At 37.2% G+C, this 19,820-nt stretch overlaps 1 protein-coding gene across 1 annotated transcript in view; it reads right to left on the reverse strand.

Annotated features, from left to right (window-relative positions):
• Window positions 1-19,820, reverse strand: part of ASXL3 (ASXL transcriptional regulator 3) — a 121,575-nt gene that overhangs the window by 35,026 nt on the left and 66,729 nt on the right. The window contains exons 6-9 of the mRNA XM_088058307.1: window positions 18,593-18,714; window positions 6,129-6,246; window positions 5,091-5,210; window positions 444-607 (exon numbers count right to left, since the gene is read on the reverse strand). Coding sequence (XP_087914433.1) covers window positions 444-607; window positions 5,091-5,210; window positions 6,129-6,246; window positions 18,593-18,714 — 524 coding nt within the window. The remainder of the gene's footprint in view (window positions 1-443; window positions 608-5,090; window positions 5,211-6,128; window positions 6,247-18,592; window positions 18,715-19,820) is intronic.

The following is a 19,820-nucleotide window of genomic DNA, read 5'->3' on the forward strand; positions in this document are numbered from 1 at the left end:
GAGCATGCACAGGCTTGTGTAAAAGGTGAAGAACAGGAGAACAAACAGAACTAATATTGACTTGGACATTGCTGGCGGGGCACCAAGGAAGGTCACAGGTGAAAAGAGGGTCAAAATAAAGAAAGTCTTAAGAATGAGAGGTTTATCTTCAACACTTCTTTTCAGGTAAGAAAGCTAATTAAGTGACTTGGCAAGTTTGAAAGATTTGCTTCCCAGTTTCCACTCAGACAAATCAGGGAGCTACAGAGTTTTGAAGAAGCAAAGAAGCAGGAGCTGGTTTTCATAGATAAACTTTACAGTCATTCTACATCTAACAGTTTTACCTAAGTACGGAGACTTTGTAATTCTTTCCTGGAACAATTCCTAGTCAGTCAAATCAGCCTATGCAAATACACTGTAAAAAACTCTCATTAAAAATAGAAATATCGGATGATGCTACTTACCTGCCTGTCTACTTCTGGGAGCAAAAGCAGGAGGTATTGTTGGAAATGCTGAGGTAAAGAAGCAAAGGTGTGTTTATTTATTAAAGCCCTCAGGTTAGTGTTCACTAGAATAGATCCCGGTGTTTCTATGTCAATATCCTCAGCTTTGGTCCATTTCAAATGTCCTGGAGTAAATAAACAGAAATAACTTTAAACATAAATAAAGGAAGAGAGTAGGAACAAGTCTTCTTTTTAAGTTTTTAGCTTTTATTTTATAATACAGTAAGCTCTAGAGAAATGGTTCTCTGAGAAGAGTAACATAGCCTTTTCTAGGTGTCTTAACAGATTTTATATTTGTATAATAATAAAAAATATTTTATATTTGTCTCTTGAATATAAAATATTTTTATTTTATATCCAAGAGACAAAATGTATTTGTCTCTTGACCTCTTACGTTCCAGTAACATCACAGCTGACATATTCTTACTTCCAGCTCAAGACCAACCCAACAGCCACAGAAAATAATCCTGTCATGTCACCAACAATAATTATATAAGCATCTATTTTCAAGCAAAAGGCTGCTTGATGAGGCTGATGTGAATCAATCATGAATAGCTTCTCTTTTGCCATCAGCAGTGCTCTATGGCCTACACTTGTCCCATCGCACCTGCTAAAACTACCTGTGTGAATAGAGTGATCAAAGAGATGAGAATATTTAATATGTTAATGTCTGAAAACATTAACCACAAAAAACAAAAGCATTTTTCAGAATTTTCCTAAGAACTGATGATCTAAAATGACCCACACAGAGAAGGCAGCAGCAGGAATTGTGAGATTAGTAAACAGGGTATGTGAGGAATGATACAAACCTGGGAGTAAGATAAAGACTCAGCAGAGGGAAAGAGAAAATCCACATACTGCTCATGCACAGCACTACAGAATAAAGTCTTCTTACTTTACACAGTGGACAGAAAGGCTATCAGCTTAAACTCTTGCACAGTAAGAAATAAGATACTGGGAAAAGAAAGCTTTCAACCACCAAGAACAAGGAGATGCTGGATTAGATCTATACGGAGGTATTAGTCTCCATCAGTGAAAATCTTTTAAGAATATGTTAGAAAAATACCTGTCGGTAATGACAGATGCGTATCTGATTTTGACCTATTTGATGAACAAATTAGATAATCTCTGGAGATCCTGTCTGGTCTGATTTTCTTAGTATTTCTAGGATAATATTTAGAAGATACTTTTTAAAGCTTCTTGAAGAGCTATCTGCTTCAAGGTATTTATATACTGCTCCAATCTTTTTTCTTCCTCTAAGTCTTGACATATCAAAGTCCAGGTGGCTGGAAAAACTCAAAAGCTTCTAACCCCTCCCAGGAAACTTCTTCAGGTTTCAGTCTGTTGTACTTTTAAATATTTCAGAAATGGTGTAAGTGGGGCCTGAACTATATAAAACACAAACCCCATAAGAATCTCTTAAAAAGTGATTAGAAGATTATTCCACTGCTATGATGAATGATAGCATTCGGCATTTACATAGGACTTCTCAGCAACAATTAAAACTGACATGTTAAGAAGAATAAGTATGTTTCAAAAATGAGAAAATTTGGGCATACAGATTATTAGGAATATCTCAAAAGCTATGAGCCACTTAACAGCAACATTAATAGAAGGAATGCAATTATGCTTTATATTTCTTAGAGGACCTATGGTAGTCTCTTCCCTGAAAGTCTGTATCTACAAAATATACATACCCAAGAAAATTCGTAAATTTACAGGAAGATTTGTAAATTCTGAAAACTCCACTTCAGTCACAGCCTCCCGTAAAATAAATTTTATTTTTCAGCAGCCCATAGTAACTGAATGAGACAAGGACTACTTTGCACCCAGCACAGGGTAACGTATTTCTAACATACTCTATTTCAGTACAGCAAAGACTCCATTACCAACAAATGAATGCCCTGTTATACAGGACGATTGCATGGAAGAAGTGCCCATTTTCATGGAGGCATCACAATAAACTATCCTCACCATCTGTTCCATCCACTAAATATAAATGTAAAAAGAACACAGTCCCTGAGCATAACACAAGTTGTATGATGTATTGAATTTTAATGCCTGTATGTATATTCTCTTCTTTAATCAATACAAAATACATATCCCTGTCTTCTAAGTGACTCCAAATTAGGGTAGCATTTTCCCCAGCTAGCTCTTCATATCCTATGGGAAGGCATAACACACAGAGATAATCCAAACTGAAATAAGATACTTCAAAAATGACTGCAAAATCAGCAACATCCTCCAGTGGCAGGTATTCTCATAGCATGAAAAGCCCAAGACAAAGAGTCAAACCTCCATTTTCTGATTTATTTGACCTGCTTTCACTTACAGAATACTATGGAGGTTTATCAGATTCTGGAAGAGATGTGTGTATTGCTTCTAGGCCAGTAGCAAACTGCGGATGCCCACCACCATCAGTCCTACTTAAAAAAAGGCCTCAAAATCTGCTCAGAATAATTTTCTCTCCTTCACCCTTCCTTATGGCTAACTTAGTATCTTTGTAGCAGGTCCCAAGTTTGTAATAAGACTTGGTGAAGGATTTGGGAGCAGCATGGAAGTATGACACTCGTGCATCACTAATCATAGCTCTGAGAAGAGTTTAGGACAAAACATGTGCCAATGCTTTTTATGTTGTTTTCCACAGAGAAAGACATTTTGAATCCTTATATAGTTCAGGGGTATCACTGTCCAGATCAGAAATAGAAACTGTAAGACAAGAAAGAAACTCAGGCTTGCAGCCTTGGAAAAATAAGAGTTTAGTCTTCAACATATAGAATTAACCATAAGGAGATGGGAGCACCATGGTTCTACAGCAAGGTACAAAAATGAAAACAGAAAAAGGACAGAAATCACACAGTTGGTAGAATCTGTAAACTAAAAGGGAAAACAAGTAATCATATTTAATCAGAGCTCAGAAAGTCTACCAAACACGACATGTAGTGAATGCTGGGCAGATCAGCAGTGTTTCAGACAATCAAACAATATCTGGACCTGAATTGTGCACTCTACAGGACCCTGGACCTTTCTTAAAGCTGCTTTACAACTGCACTTTTAGCATCCCAAGAAATGTTGTGTCATGAGAGAAACACTTCAGCAGGTACAAGAACAGAAACCCTTAAACCTTATACAAAGTTCCCCGCATTCCATGTGTGGTGTCCCAGAAGGACACTAGATTTATTTTCCAAAATCCACCAAAAAACGCCTAATGAATTAATTTGATATCATCAGCCAACAGTTGATGTCATAACTGAAGATGGGAAGGAATGTGTACTTGAAATTATATATCTCAGTCTTAAATGTAGAGAAAAATTACAGGAAATCATTTAACATTGAATGTAACTTGACACAGCAAAAACCGTAATGCTGAAGGAATATTGTCTATTTTGAATAATGATGTTGGATCAACACAGAGAACTAGCTATCCACATGGGACTGATTGATAATCTGCAGAATGATCATGTATGAAACCAAAGTACACTTTCATGGTTTATAGGTTACAAGGCTTATAGGTTACACTGCCAGGAACCGGCAATAGCACATTTAACAACTCTCCTATGGCATTTAGGAAGTAAAGTGCCTTGGAGCTATTTTACAGGATCATTATATATAAAAATAGGACTAGGCTGGATGATTAATAAAGAAGAACAATCTTATCCCCACAAAGATAGACATAAAATAACTTCCAGGATTTAGCCACTACAAAAAGCTCATTTGTTATCTTTTCCAACATGGCCACATTGCAAAATATTTCTTTAAATGATTCAGCATTCTGCTGAATGAAAAAAAGTACTTTCTAAAGATAAAGAAACAGTTATGTCATTATTTGACTTCACTTAAGCAGAGAGAAGAGTCTTAGTGAACACTACATTTTGTTCTCCCTAGGGAACTTCTTGAATTAAATTTCATGCAGGGCAGGAAAACTGCCTATCACATGGAGACTGAGAATTTACTCTTAGCATCTCTTCAGAGAAAATTCTTTGTTAATTACAGAACATGATCCATGAACATCACTAAAAAACCAATGGAAAATAAACCCAGAAACTCTATCTAGCACTTCAAGAGATGTAGCTTCAAAACAGTTACAGATCCAACTGAAGAACTAAATCAATCAAAGAAGGAGAACCAAACAAAACTTTTATGCCTCTATAATCTAAATCTCTCTCTCTATATATATGACATGCAATAATGCAAATGAAGAAAAGAGAATGTTAACTTGTAATTGGGCAAGCATGTAAGCAAATATGCTATTATCTCTGGGAATAAATACACATTAGGCAAGCAAATTCACCATGAAGAAAGAATATCTGTTACACACCACCCCCATCCCCCAAAAAGTCATTACATAACAATGAGACTCTAATTGCTAAATCACCTTTCTGACTGTGGTTGCTTAGGTCTGTGAAACTTTACAAAGCAACCACTGAGGATGAAAAAAAATTGGCCATGGATTTTTCAGTTAGACAGAAAGATGTCTTCTTGAGAAAGGGTCAGCTGTTGAGTTTGAAAAATGGAGAGGTAAACAGAAAAATAAAACTTTCCAAAAGAACACAGAGTTTAGAAAAATAGCAATATTACAAGTAAGATATTTATTTTACTCCTACTCACCTAAACCAGATTTTTTTAACCTCTTTAAGTGCTGGCTTGTTTGCTTTCCAGTTGGAGACTTTTGCCCATGTTTCATCTCTTTATCAGAACCATCTGCTTCACCATTTTTAGATTCCGATCCTTTGAAAAAGTAAAATCCCTCAAATATGATGCTTTTGCACTTTTACTAACAATCCCCTCAGCACCCCCTACACCATAAACAAAACAAAAATAGGATTAAAAAAAAAATTGACATCTTCTTGCTGAAAGGCAATATACCTTTCTGGTCACAATACAATTCCTCCTCAACAGAGGAATTGGAAGTAAATCAATTAAATGCTGAAAACTAAAGTTTACTGAACACTGCAGTCAATAAAAATGTTCAGTGATCTAATAAAAATAACATAGTTCTATAATGCCCAGGGGATATTTTTAAAAATATTTTAACCTTAAGTTATGAGGCAGTAAAGCAACCTAAGGCTGAAAAAAGATCATTTCTTTTTGAAGAAACATTTAAAGAAAAGATATGTTTGGAAATGCAATTGTCAATTTGTGTTAAACATAGTCACAGAAACCTCTTAAAATGAAGCAACTTAACCACCAGAGATAAAGGTCAAGGTTATGCTGCAGTGATAAGCATGGTATAAGAAGAAGAAAAGCTAACAAAAGGATTTGAGTATTGCAATGCAGAACTGAGACAGAAATCCACATTCACAGAGAAGCTTGCCTTCGACCCCCCACCCCCGCCTCTTTTTATGGCATTGAATACCAGCATGTGGTCCTCCATTAGAGCTCCAGAGCCAAACAAAATGTTACTTTGCATTCCTTTAAAGCTGCTGCTATTACCAATTGTCATTTTACTGTGTGCCTTCAGTTCTTTATTAAAGAAAAATCTCCATCCTTGAGACACGAGTCTTGGTAAGGAAATAAAGACATTAAACAAAGCCACCCAGTGGAAATATTATTTCAGCAATTCCAAATTCTTTATGCTACACATCTGATTCAGAGGAAGGCTCTGCGACTAGAGCTGATCTTGCAAACAGTTCTTTAGCTATTTACCTGAAGGTGAATCCGACTGCTCATCGGACACCTTTAATGGTGTCAAAACAACACGAGGAACAGTCTTGTTTACCATCATTGAGACTCCATTTCTTCTTTTCTGCTGTTGCCTCAAAGCCTACAAAAACGATAACAAAACATAAAACTGTAGCAAAAAACAATGCTTGTAAGTGAATTACACATGACATTTCTCTACCATTAAACTGAATCCCTTAAAATAAGCGTAATTTACACAGCTACTGACTTGCCAGACTTCACACTCGTCCTCTTTATGTCATTTTCTTTTAAAATACAAAATCAGGCTTTTTTTTCCTTTTTTTTTTATAGAGAAAGAAGATGCACCTTAGATCATTTTCCAATCCAGTTTTGACAACAAAGAAGCACGTAACTGTTTTCTCTACCTTAACAGCACAACGTGATAACCCATGAAATGTGAAATTGAGATTTCCAAAAAAAAAAAAAAAAGTAAACCCAAACTGTTGCAAAACCAGAACAAAAACATGTATGTCTGCACATCTCTCGCAGGTGCATCCTCTCCAGTATACTGCTCAGTCAATCAAGTTAACACAGAGTGTCATCAGTATGTACAGCATGTAAGGACTACAGTATTGATGCACTCACTCAGCCGTGAGTAGTGCTGCACAAAATCACTGAACATGGCAGGAATCATTTATTTTCGTGAAGGGAATCAGTCCTAATCTTGGAAACCTTGCAGCATTTGGCTTCTGTCTGTTTGACTTTGGGCATTAACCTTCAGAACACGAACATGATGGTGTTCTGGCAAATCTGGGGAAAAATGATACACGAATAAATCTCTACAAATGGTAGTGCTTTGTGTTTCATAAATGTATCGAATACAGGGCTGATAATGTAATATAAAATATCTACAGATTAGAAATAGCAAATACCCATCAGACTGTTTTATATGGAAAATGATATCTCATTCAAAAGGTCTTAAAACATACAAGTATGAATACCTGCCACTTAATACATCTGCAAGCATTAAAATCCTGGAATTAATCAGAATGGGCTGGGCTTATATACAGATCTCTCCTAGCCTTCTGTCTATTTTTCTCCATTCTTACTGTGCACTCTATTTTCACAATTGTGATTTGTGTTATGAACTTGGGGGGATTTATTGAAGTAATACCATATCAACAAGGAACATATTTTATATGAATTATCCCTATAGGTTTATGAGCATGAATGACTGATACCCTATAAGGTTGGAGTCTGTAACTTTAATGGATTGTAATAACACTCCAAATTGTTCACATGGCCAAATAATAGGAAAAAAAGCCTCTGAGAAGAAAGAAATCGATATTGGTCTATTCCTCTAAATAACACTCTACACAACGTAAAATACACCAGGCCACATAGAAGCTATTTCATGGATTAACCCATTTTATTGTACTTCTTAAAAGACACGTAAACACTGTGCAATGAAAAGCAAATGAGAACACTTGAAATCAGACAAAGAGAGGAAGCTGGTCAGATCTGCACTGAACCAAAGACACAGCAGAAAACCATAAAGAACAGCCTATACCTCAAACATTTTTGAGACAGAAAATTCATACTGGTATCAAGCAAGCATAGCCAGACTAGTGGACAGAAAATTCTAAAGTGTTAACATTTCTCAGAAAACCCTCAAATTTCCAAAAATGACCCTGCAAACCTAAGTGTCAAATCAGGTGATTCTTAATTAACAGTAATACTACAGAGACAGTGGTAAATAGTTCACAAAAATTAACTGAAAAGATTGGCAATGTCTGCACTACCAATACACCCATATGACCACAACCCAAACTTTGCATCATGGTACCCCACAGTCAATTTACCTCATGTCATCCTCATTTCCTCCACCCAAGGCAAATGGTTAGAGCTCAAACAATGCTCCATGTTCTCCTTCTGCCTCCTTCTGACTTTCCAAGAAAATTTCCACCTCTACCAAGGGTCCATAGCCTTGCTGCCAGCATCCATACCGAAATACTATTTTAACCATTTATACAGCCACTGTGGCAAAGGCAGATTCTTTGTCGAGCCTTGCAGCTGATTCTCAATGCTTAGACTGAACTCCCATGAAGGAAAGGAAGGAAGCAGCGGTGTATCCACCACCAGTGACAGGCGTGCAGTGCTTGTACACCTCAGGTGACACGCGTGCCGCTGGATCGAGGGCAGCCGTACCCAGTATTTGCCAGAAGCACCACTTACCTTCTTTTCTGTTACTGGCAGGCCCCCTGTGCTCCTTAAGCACACATTTATGCAACTGATCTGACATTTGTAAAAACACAGGCCAATTCATGCCCATGGGGCACTAATGCAAGACACTCCCTGGACAGTTAGATGAGGAAATACAGCTGGGAGCAGACAAAGCTACCAGAACTATTTCCTTTAAGGCATAGAACACTTCTCAAGCTACAGGCTAAGCACCTCTATACGTGAGGGTCAAGCACAAACCTTAAAGACACCATTTCTCCTTGACAAACATTTGCTTTTCAGGGTTTCTTTTTCACTAACATGCATTCACTGCCAGTCCCTCAGTTTCACAGCGCAAGGAACTGATCACCAATAAGGGCCCAAGTCTGAAAATCAAGCTGATAGTAAAGCTACACACACCTGAGGGACAGGCTGTAAAACAAAAAAAATGCAACCCCAAAATTCCCCTAAAACCCAACCCCCCCACAATGTGGACATTAAATCTAAGTAAAACTTTTAACACAAAGTTAACGAATTACCAATTAATTACCCTGTGTACAGAGAATAGACACATAATCTTCCCCATGCCTCTCTGTCTTTTCATTTGTCAAATGAAAGATATGAGACAGGGGAAGAGGGTACAAAGATATCAAGTAAATATATCTAACATATGATTGGCAGGGTAAAGAGATGGCTGAGATTCTGCACAGACATTCTTCTTGTGATATGCCCAGTTAATCACAAAAAATTGGTGTAAAATTCTCCTCTGAATTTTCAAGCTGCAGGATCTGAAATTTTGGACAGCAAGTCTTTGGAAGACAACCCGAGGAGCAATCCAGCAGTGGGAGAAACTGCTGACTGACACCCAGTTCCAAGGGAAGCCAAACATTAGAACAAGTTAAGCTTAAACAAAGGACAATCTCTTTAGTCTCTGCTGTGGACAAATATATAACTTCTCTACACCTAGCCTGAGGGATATTCATTTTAGAATACAAGACTACTGTAGGATAAGACAAGAATCTTGTAACCCAAGATTAATTCTACTTAGCTGGGAAGTCAATGAGATTACTCCAAGTGAAACATGCACCAAATGCCTGCTATACTGAGCTTTTAGTGCGCCAAGCTAATTTAGTGCTTTCCTAGTCATCACGACCAAATAAATCAAATTTATAACTAGCACTGAAGAAAATGAGAAATGTTGCAACTTATTCCACGGAAAAATGGTTCCAGCTATCACTGTAGATAAGGAAACAGTAACTAACACATACTGCATTGTCATCTTTTACCGACACAGCCTTTTGCATCTCATCCATATTTAGAGATATATAACCTCCTAGCTGGACTTCCTACAGAACTGCAAGAAGCAGATGATGATTTTACCAAGGTAAAGGTGTCATTTTCGCTATAGAAAATTAGAGAAAAACACATGTAGTGCATATGATAGCTTACATAAAGATTATTTTTCTGTAATAAGAAAATATCTTTTTCTCTATGTGTACATTTCAAATGCATTCAATCACTTCATGCTAAATGCTTGAGTTAAAAAAGCTGCACATTTTAAATACCTAGAACTGATCACTGTTGAAGTATTCTGTAAGACATTACTACCATCCTGTTTGTACAACAAATAAGTAAAAAAAAAAATGAAAGGAAATGAAAGTTCATGTTATATACAAGTTAAAACATTACAAGCTCTATTAAAATTACTACCAAAATATAATACTTACATCCAGCCTTTCACAAGCAGATTTGCAAAGGACATCTGTGAATCTCTCGCACATAATGAGTATGGAGAATTCCCAGTATTCCCATTCATAAAAATGAACCTGTGACCATCTGTTGAATAACACTGCCATGGTCATTATACAGTGCTTGGCATAATTATTTGGTTTATGAAGTTATTTTTATTGCCAAAATCTTTAAGTAAACTATCAATTCATTTTCATCCAAAGAACTCAAAATAAAATAAAAAGATGAGAATTAAGAAAGCAAACTCTGAAAATAAATGGCAAAAGAAAAACACCATGAAATTACCAGTGAATTTCTAATTCCAAGCTTTTTTTTTTTTTTAATAAAGAGGTGACAAGAGCAAGGTTCCTTCTTTTTTTCAGTGAGTTTTTATCCCTACTGGAGTGTAGCAGTATTTTGGAGGTTTCATGAATGCCATTATATGCTCTTAGGAATGATAATTTTATGTTTAGTTGATCTTAACACAGGAAAGACTTTTTCACCCATGTGACACAATGGTTGACTGTCTTCAGTAAAAACTCATAAAGTCATCTTTCGAGCAAGAATGAAAGGAAACAATATAAATTAAGAAGTAACTGGAGATGGGGGCAAAATACCTCCCCCCAAAAGAGCACCAGAAGCAAAATGTCAGCCTCTGTGCTCTGATTTTACTGCTGCTCAGCAATTTTTTTTATTTTTCTTCCCCACATCTTTTCAGCTCAGAATGAAAAAATGGAGCACACAGATAAACCATTAATGCAGAAAACCACTTTCATTTGAGCTTAAATGCGTGACAAGCTGAGAATGTTAAAAATTAAGTTATTATCAACAAAGACATGTAACACTTGGTTGCATTAAGCAACATCGTCCCAGATTTCTACTTGTTCTATAAATGTCAAGTCTACATTTTGAAACTCATGTAATGAAACATAACCTTTGAAATTTCACACATTATGGATCAGAAAAGTAAAGCTATGGAATTCCTCCATTCTGCCATGTGAAAACACAAGCTATGATACACTGAGCAAAGTGTCTTGCACAAAATAAAATAACAACTCTACATCATGATTATGGATCCCAAAATGACAAAGATGAAACAGGTTTATGGTTTATCACTGATTCACTTAACACCACCGTAAAATTCAGTCTTTGTCTTCTCTCTCACCCTCATTTTGTTAATAAAACTAAGAGCCTTTAATTCCCACATCTTGGTTAAATTAAAATTTCTTAGTGGCTACCTGTTTCACAGATAGACAGAGCAGTTAAACTAAAACAGTAATCACCACAAATCATGAAGAGTAAACCCATTATTATTTCCTGGTTGCCACTAATTCTTATATTAAACATAAACAAAGCACTTGGTTATAAGCATGCAATCATATGATTAAAACACAATAAAGATGTCCTATGGAAACAACTACAAAGCACACAGTACTGTTTCCAAAGGAAATTAATTTACTTCCAACCAGACTAGTACACTAAACATGTCAGTATGGTGCCAAGTGTACACAGTTGGTCATCTGGAGATGAAGAGTAGTGTCAGAATCAGCAGGATGGAAGTTTGGAAACCTGGGATTTATTTTCAAACAAATGCCAATACCTTCTCAAACAAGCATCTATTCTTGTCCCACGCCATCCTCCTACCTCATGAGGCATCTGTATTTGGAATAAAAATAATGTCTTGCTGCAGATTTGCTCTTTAGGTCTCAGTAGGGCTCAGGGTCTTTCTCTAGGACTACAGCACACATTAACAATGAACTTTTACCTGTCTACCAACCCACACTGAATTGAAGGGCTTGGACCTTTGTGGGGCAGAGGCAAGGAGATTTGTCTGCTCACATGTGTGTCTGTACACCTGCAAGCCAGCACTACTTTCTATGGGATCACAATAATGCAGTCACAGCTACAGTTGCTGTAGATCGTGACAGACTGCAAAGTAAATGTTTTTGGTGCTTTCCCAAGCACAGAAAAAAAGGACAAAAAACACATGTGACGTGTTCAATGTCTGTTTTGACTTGCATGTGAATGGGAATGATGATGGCATATGCCTCAACTCAGTGAAAGCTTTTTTACAAAGAGAAGAATTGTGTTTTTTTAATGGTTTGTGTAGTATTAAATTAACAACATCCATCAGCTAAAAAATGTTTTATGGGGAAATCTGTTCTTTGGCACAACAAAGCACATATAGGTAAGGAAACATCTGTAGAAAGCAGTTTAAAAACAAATTAATATAAAGACAGCAGTGTCAATACAAAATCTTAAAAAAGTAATCAACACTTTCCACGGGGTCAAATTTTCAAACACACTCTGCACAGGGGCCAATGCATACAGCAGGGGCTTCATGGCTAGGCTCCCCATACAAAAAAATCTTCTCATATTACCACTCAGAGAATTTACACTGCACCAGTGTAAGCAGTGTAATGTCTTCCTGCCTGACATTCTGTTTCAGCCTGGGTACTTCCACTTGCCCACACATCCTGGGCACACTTTGGGGACCTACCCAGCAGCTCCTGGAATACCATTTGTAGATAACTGCTTGTCAACATTTTGTAGGAGGCTTCCTAGAGCTCTGAAGAGTTGTGAGCTGTTCCAAATCCTGCCTTTCCCTGAAAAGGCCAACACTTTCTAGGATGCGCTTCAAAATCAAGGCATGATTCATTGTCAACTGGCTATAATTTCATGTTACAAACTATTCAAATCAAAAGCTGTTCTTTTAACATGGCCCAAAGATATTCAGATATTCACTGCCACTATAAGGAAAAATCACGTAACTCCACTGGAGAAGCTTAACTGGGACTCCAGTCTCTAGCGATTATATTTTCATTAATGCAATAGCAATGACCAATCCATTTGAAATGGTTCCCCAGGCTACTTAAGAGACAGGCTACTTAAATAAACACGTTATCAGACAAATGCAATGCTTAGAAATAGGCTGCTGTCTTCAGCTTGACTACCTGAAACTTGGAAAAAGAAACTGCATCGACAGAACAGAAGAAAGAGAACTCTTCCAACTTATATTTGGGAAGAAGATTCCACTATGTTGCAGTGGTAAGTTTAAACAAAGGTAATGTTCATGCCAGGACATATTTTAAATGAGGAATACTGTCCTACACTGAGGAAGAGGGGCAACTATGCTTCAACACTTAAAATTGCTTTAAAATTCTTTTTCAGACTAAGAAATTCTGTAAAATAAATTTATTAAAACAGAAAAAGTGCAGGAGCGCTGTAAAAAGCATGCTGTGCAAACACCTCCAGAGGAGAAACAAGCAGAACGCTCCAGCAGCTGGGATGTAGTTATTAAAAAGCAGTACAAAAAGAAAGCAGGGATTGTGAGGATTCCTTTCCCTTTCTTTCCATCACAGGTAAGGGCTGAGGACCACGGGGATGACCCAGAAGAGAGTCTCATAAACATAGTCTTGCGTCTTACCAAAGCACTGTGTTGAGCAGCTGGTACATGCTGCCCATGCATAGGGACCTTTAGAGGGACATACCGTGCAGCCAGCCTTCGGGCAATGCATGTATTCCCTGAACAGCTTCTGCTGGAACTCTTGCTCTCCCAGCTTCTTTTCCCCATTATGCAGTCTCCCTGCCATAGTTTGTCTGTCCTCTTCCCTAGACTTGTCTTGGCAATCAGAAAATCAGTTTAGTTTATCATCTTCAAACTTCCATTTTCCGGAATGCATTTTGTAAACTCCAGTGACCCTTCCCATGTCTCTCTAGAAGTCAAAAAGCAACATGTTTTCCTTCTTTCCCATTTGTTGTCAGGAAAATTTGTCAAGAATCATCACTTATGTTGCCAGACATCTGATCAAATGCTTCAGCTAGGGAGCCAGAATTCTCCAACTGTGGCATTGGTACATTTGTTGCATCTGAAATGAAACATAAGAAGGTGGTTAACAGAGACACTGAGAAACTGCAGCAAACTCTCTATAACGAGGAATTCAGTACAAAAAATACCTCTCAGTTCACAGTGGATTTTCAGAGCCTTTCAGGAAGACACCCTGCACTTAAATTCTAAGTGATTAGGACAAAATCGTAACAATCTCCTCTTTCACCTTTGCTTCTTTGGGGTGAGGAAGGGAAAGAAGGGCAGGCAAATACATCAGGCTTATATTGGAGCATGTGAGGGAGAAGTTGCTCAAATGAGTCAAAGGAGAGACACGACAGACAGACTCATACTGGATTACTTCTTATGGACAGTAAAATGCTTCAAGATAACCTGTATCTGGCTGTAGTCAAGGAAAGAAGTCCTAATGGAATGAGTGTGGAGGGAGCAAGACTGGTGAGTTTGCTCTTCTCTTAAAGAAAGGTAAGCAATGTGAGCTGAAGACAGGAAAGCAAATTCACACCAGCATCATGGGAGATCAGGATTCTACCTTCAGTGCCAACCTAGGCACTTGGACACCCGTGTCCAAAATAAAAAAAAGAAACAAACATAGAGATCTTGATAAACTAGGTCTAAGAATTTGGGTAAATCAGGTCTAAATTACAGTGTTAACCATCCTGAAATTTAGTCTCTTGTAGGTTGGTTTCTAATAAGAATTAAAGTTGTGGTAGAAATGTCAGCCTGAAATGTTATTTGGAATTGCATAGGTCTAATGTCCTACAATTCAGAAGCAACACATGAGCTAAACCATAATTTCCCCATAGCTCTATTACTGCTTGGGGCATGACAGCATCCACAGGAAAAAAACAAAACAAAACATAAAATAAAAAGGGTGGAGTTGCCATTTCTATTATAAGAACAAATCCTACAAGTGGGTGCCTTCCTTCTCATTAATAAACTGCATCTACCCACTTTATGAATTAAATAGTGGCACATATATGAACCCAGCCACCAAGCATGCAGACAAAGCCCAAAGTTAAGGAAAACAAAACAAACCATGGCAGTGACATACCTTGTGTTGATTCCCTTATTTCCTGAGCTTCTCTCCTCCCAAACCCACTTGGCTGCTGTCTCTGGAGTTTCTGTCTCTACAAAGAGATCTGGATGCCCAGCACAGTCTCAGACATGTCCTGGTTCTGTATTCAGATCCTGAGTCTGAATGGAGTATCCTTCTCTTCTCCCAACAGAAAATTTATGGGTACCCTTCTTGGTGCTGATTCCAAAGTGCCAAAAGGGAGGCAGGATTTTCTTCCATGTCTGGGAAGTCTATTATCATCCCAGACACCATTATAGCGCATCTTCAGGTTCTTTCTCCTCTCTTGGTACTGACCCAGGGAACACCTGGTACACTGACGGGCAAAGTGCTCTTACACTTGGCTATCAGAGTCCAACAGACACTAACACCACCTCAATGTCCTGGATATTCACACATTCTCAGTGTTACCTATATGCAGGCATGATCGTTTCTTCTGAGAAATGTTCCAAGAACATCTTGATAGATACAGATAAATCTGTATACAGCGAAGACTTCCACAAAAAGTATCACCTCAAGTCAATGGAACAGAAACTGGACCAGACAGAAGCATGTAGATACTATGCCATGACTTGATGTCCATACTGGAGTTAGCCTTGTCCAGAGCAAGAATAATGCACACAGTAGTGTGACCATGTACCACTGCTAGCAGATGCAGGTGTAGTTCAGTACTTTCCCAGGAAGAGGTCCTTACATGGGTCTGCATGCCAAAACTCTCGAGTGTGAAAATGAGGTAAACCAGTATGGAACTGATCAGTACTGATAGGAAATCAGCATGTGACAGCGTGCCATAAGCCTTCTTTTCAAAGGTACAAGATCAACAGCTGGGCACACATGTCCAAGCACCTCCAACATCACAAGGAAAACAGAAATCTGTAAAATCTGCCATCAGAAAGCCAAGCATAAAAGGCAGCTCTATACCATAGGCTCTTTTGTCTATACCCTCATGAACAGGAACTGGTTTGTGGGACTTTAAACTCTGAGCAAAGTGTAAGCATTTTACAAGAAACTGAAACTCTGTCAGAAACCAAAGGGAAGAACGAAACATACCCAGTGGTAAAACTCCCAAAATCTCTTTCCCAACAAAGACACCATGGAAGTTGGAAGCTGACCAAAATGGCAGCCCAGCCTTTGAAAGGTGAGGACATAAGGGCTGATCTGTGACACAGACCTTATGAAAATCCACTGCAACTGCAAACCTCCTTCCTTAGTCCCTGCAGAGCACCCCAAATCCACTGTTACCTGAGAGAAATCAAAACCAAGAGCCAGGGCTCAAAAAATGCCCTTTTCTCCACACTCCTTGCAGAGCTCAAGAAATGCTGCATTTTGACTAATTTGATTCATAAGAATATCCTAAAATGCTGGCTGCTACAAGCCAAATATGAGATTGCTCTTTGCAATCTAAACCCACAAATATATCTCCAGAATTCATTAAAAAGCAAATCATATGTAAATCCAGCACATAATAATTTAAAGAGAATTACATATGAGTGGTTAATAAGTAGATAAACAGTAGAGAAAATCTTCTATTTCCAGCTCAGATCTTCAAGCAGAATTGCACATTATCAACTTCCCTCTCACTTTATTTTTAGAGGTTACAAAACAAATACACACAAGATCAAAGTAATGCAAAGAACCCACTGCTTTTAAATAAATTGAGTAGGAAACTGAAAACTATCTTGTAGCTTTTCATTCTTTGAAGACTGTTTCACAGTAGATAAAAAGCAATAGCTAAGGAGGACCCCATTACAATATATTATATACAGTATATATACATTTATATATTATAAGCAGTTGCTGAGAGTATCATGATGTCTCATCCTCTGTTACTTTAGCATGGAATCAGTAAGTTTGTATGAGTTGTAAGAGTTTTGCATAGTGTATCTAAAAGATTCTTCTGTATTCAAAGGTCTGACAGGTTCTTTGTATGAATTTTAGGTACTATGCATCCATAAAAGCAATTGAAAGATTGGAAGGCAAAATAATAAATATAAACCAGCAATTTTATAAATAAAATCACTGTTAAGGTTTATTCACCTCTGTTACAATACCAAATCAAACCTGCAGTGTGTATATATGGCAGTAGCCAACATCTGAAACTTTAAGAGAAAACAACGCAAAAATCTACTGTTTCATCATAAAAATGCCCATTTGTCTCACATTGTGCATAGAGAAAACATTCTGCTGATAGCTGTAATGCTACTCTTATACTTTGAAGTACAGGACCTAATTACCATGAACTTAATTAAAACTAATTCCTTTTTATCGATTACTTAACTTTCTGATGTTGCTTTAACCCTACTGCCTTAGGGAATGTTTTCAAAGATTCACATCAATGTTATGACTTTTTATATTAATTAAGCTATTCTGATTAATTTGCCCTTTTAAAATTATTCTCAATGCTGTATATCTGCTAAGTGACAAGTGGTAGAGTTTAAACAATTACAGAAGTTCAAATATTTGTGGCTTTGCACTTTTTTCCCTTCTTTCCCCTTCGCCTTTCCCTTTGCCCACTCTCTCCACCCCTCAGGAAGTCCACAGACCACAAAAGAGAAGAGTTTCCAAAAAGTGTAAATTTTCACAACTATCCTAATGTTTAGTGAGCTGTTTTGTTCCCACCGTTCAAGAACAAACACATGTAAGACCAATCTAATAATCCTTTTCAGTTCTCAAAGCCTCTAAATAAAACACAACCTTATGTGAATGATAAACATCTATTAATTTTACTGGATTTACTGGATTACTTGGCCTTCATGAAAAACTAAAGTGTTTAGAGGAGATGTGGACAGGTTTTGCTTAATGTAAGCCTAAACGAAGAACTCAGCAATAAACCACCCCTTGAAATACAAGATCTCCATTAACCATAGCTAGGAGAGCAGTTGTGAGAAAAATTGAAAAATCATCTCACTATCCTAAGACTTTAGAAAAGTCACAACTTGAAATGGATAAGAAGTAATGATTGGGGTTTTTTTGAATTCTAGTTTTTTAGTTTTTCTTTTTCATTTTTCTGGCTGTAAGCTGAATTAATTTGTCAATGCTGGAAAATAATTTTCACATTATCATGCTTTCAGCTAATAGGTGACCAAATAATCAGTTGCTTTTGCAAGCTTTAATACTTATCATGGAACCTAAATCATCCAAATCATAAGGTTCTTTTATAAAAATAACCCTACTCCATTTTGATACCCTGTAGTAGCAAATGCATTATGAAAAAAAAAAATATTTAATATATCATAAAGAAAAACTGAAAAAGTATACCTAGAGTCTTTCATATCTGCAGCACTTCGTTCAAAATGTTTTTAAATTTATTTTTAACTTCACATAAAATTTTCAACACAAATGCACACATAGGGGTGTGATAATATAATATAATATAAAGAATTCTGCTTACTTGAAATTGACTTGACTTGAAGTGCTTACTGCACTTAGACCCCCTTTAAACTCACTACAAGCAGGACTGCACCCTTGCTAAAAACATAGCAAAACCCCCAATAAAATGCCACTAAACATAGCACTAAAAATCTTTAGAAGACTCTATAAATTTTGCTGACATCCCATTCACATAGGAATGACAGAGATACTAAAGGGAAGCCAACTGATGATCAGTCAATACAATCTTACCTGTTTAAGTGCTTTCTTTGTGTGCTGCTGGAAGGAAGATACTAGCTTGCTTTGCACCGGTGCATTAGTAAGGCTTGAATCACGATTGGAAGACATTTCCTCAGATGTCTGCTTTGGGCAAACTTTATAAAAAGAAATAAAAAATCAGAATACTGTTATGGGGGTTATCTTCCCTATTTCTCTAGGAGTCATAAGGATGGAAAAATAAACCAATACAAGGAAATGCCTTAAAATGAAAAAGCTTGCTGTAGAAAATTCAGCTCATCTTGAGGTCCACATCAGCTGAAAATCCAGCCATATTCTAAGTAAATGCACTGCTTCACCAATATTTGTACCTCATCACACCCTTTCTATGCAGTTCAGGAGGCCTTGCATATTTTGCCTTTCAAGTCCTAAAAGGCAACTGAAATAGTTTAACAACAGATTTCACATGGAAGCTAGATAAAAACTATCATCCTCATCAACACATTTTAATGGATTATAAGATATCTAAATGAGCATTTATACAAGAGACAATGATGACCCCTGGGTCTAGAAAGATTCATACATATGTTACTTCATACCAGATTGGAATGTCTTCGTAGGAGCCAGACTCACCTATTTTACAAGTACTTCTTGGTAAAGCTAAGAACAGACTTTGCTGCTTAATGAGGAGACTGGAATATCCTGCAAGATGAATTCTTGTCTGTCAGGTAATACATGTTGCTATACTTGTCAGCTTTCTAAATAATACATGCTTTAATAAACAAGTACTACAGTACTTGCATTAAACAGCCTCTTGAATAAATATTGTGTGCAACACAGAAAAAGTCTCCTGGTTAAAAATAATTGAAAATATGATTTATTTATTTAAAAGCAGCTTTATTGAACAGATATGAAAGCTGTGAGGATAGCTGAAGGATCCTATTAGTCTTGGTGGTCAGCAAACTCAACTAAAATGGGCTGTAGAAAGCTTTCCACTCTTAATGCCTTGCATTACTATTACTCTCACTAGTAACCTAAGACTGCCCAGCTAAACCAGCGTTAGCACGGATCCAGAAGTAAAGCAGCTTTTCTTCCATTCTCCTCTGCTGACTCAGTTCAAGTCTGCCTTCCAGCAGAGTTGGAAGCTGGTTTGTGTGCTGGCATACCTTCTTTATAAAGTTTTGTGGCAGTAAATGGTTTTCCAAGATTTTCCATACTTTGCACACCACCAGAATAGTCTGAAGACACTCAAAGAAGCTGCACA

The sequence above is a fragment of the Pseudopodoces humilis genome, chromosome 1 (genome assembly GCF_049639895.1).
Source record: "Pseudopodoces humilis isolate 2021_Gansu_Grassland_sample_001 chromosome 1, ASM4963989v1, whole genome shotgun sequence".
Taxonomy (NCBI): Eukaryota; Metazoa; Chordata; class Aves; order Passeriformes; family Paridae; genus Pseudopodoces; species Pseudopodoces humilis.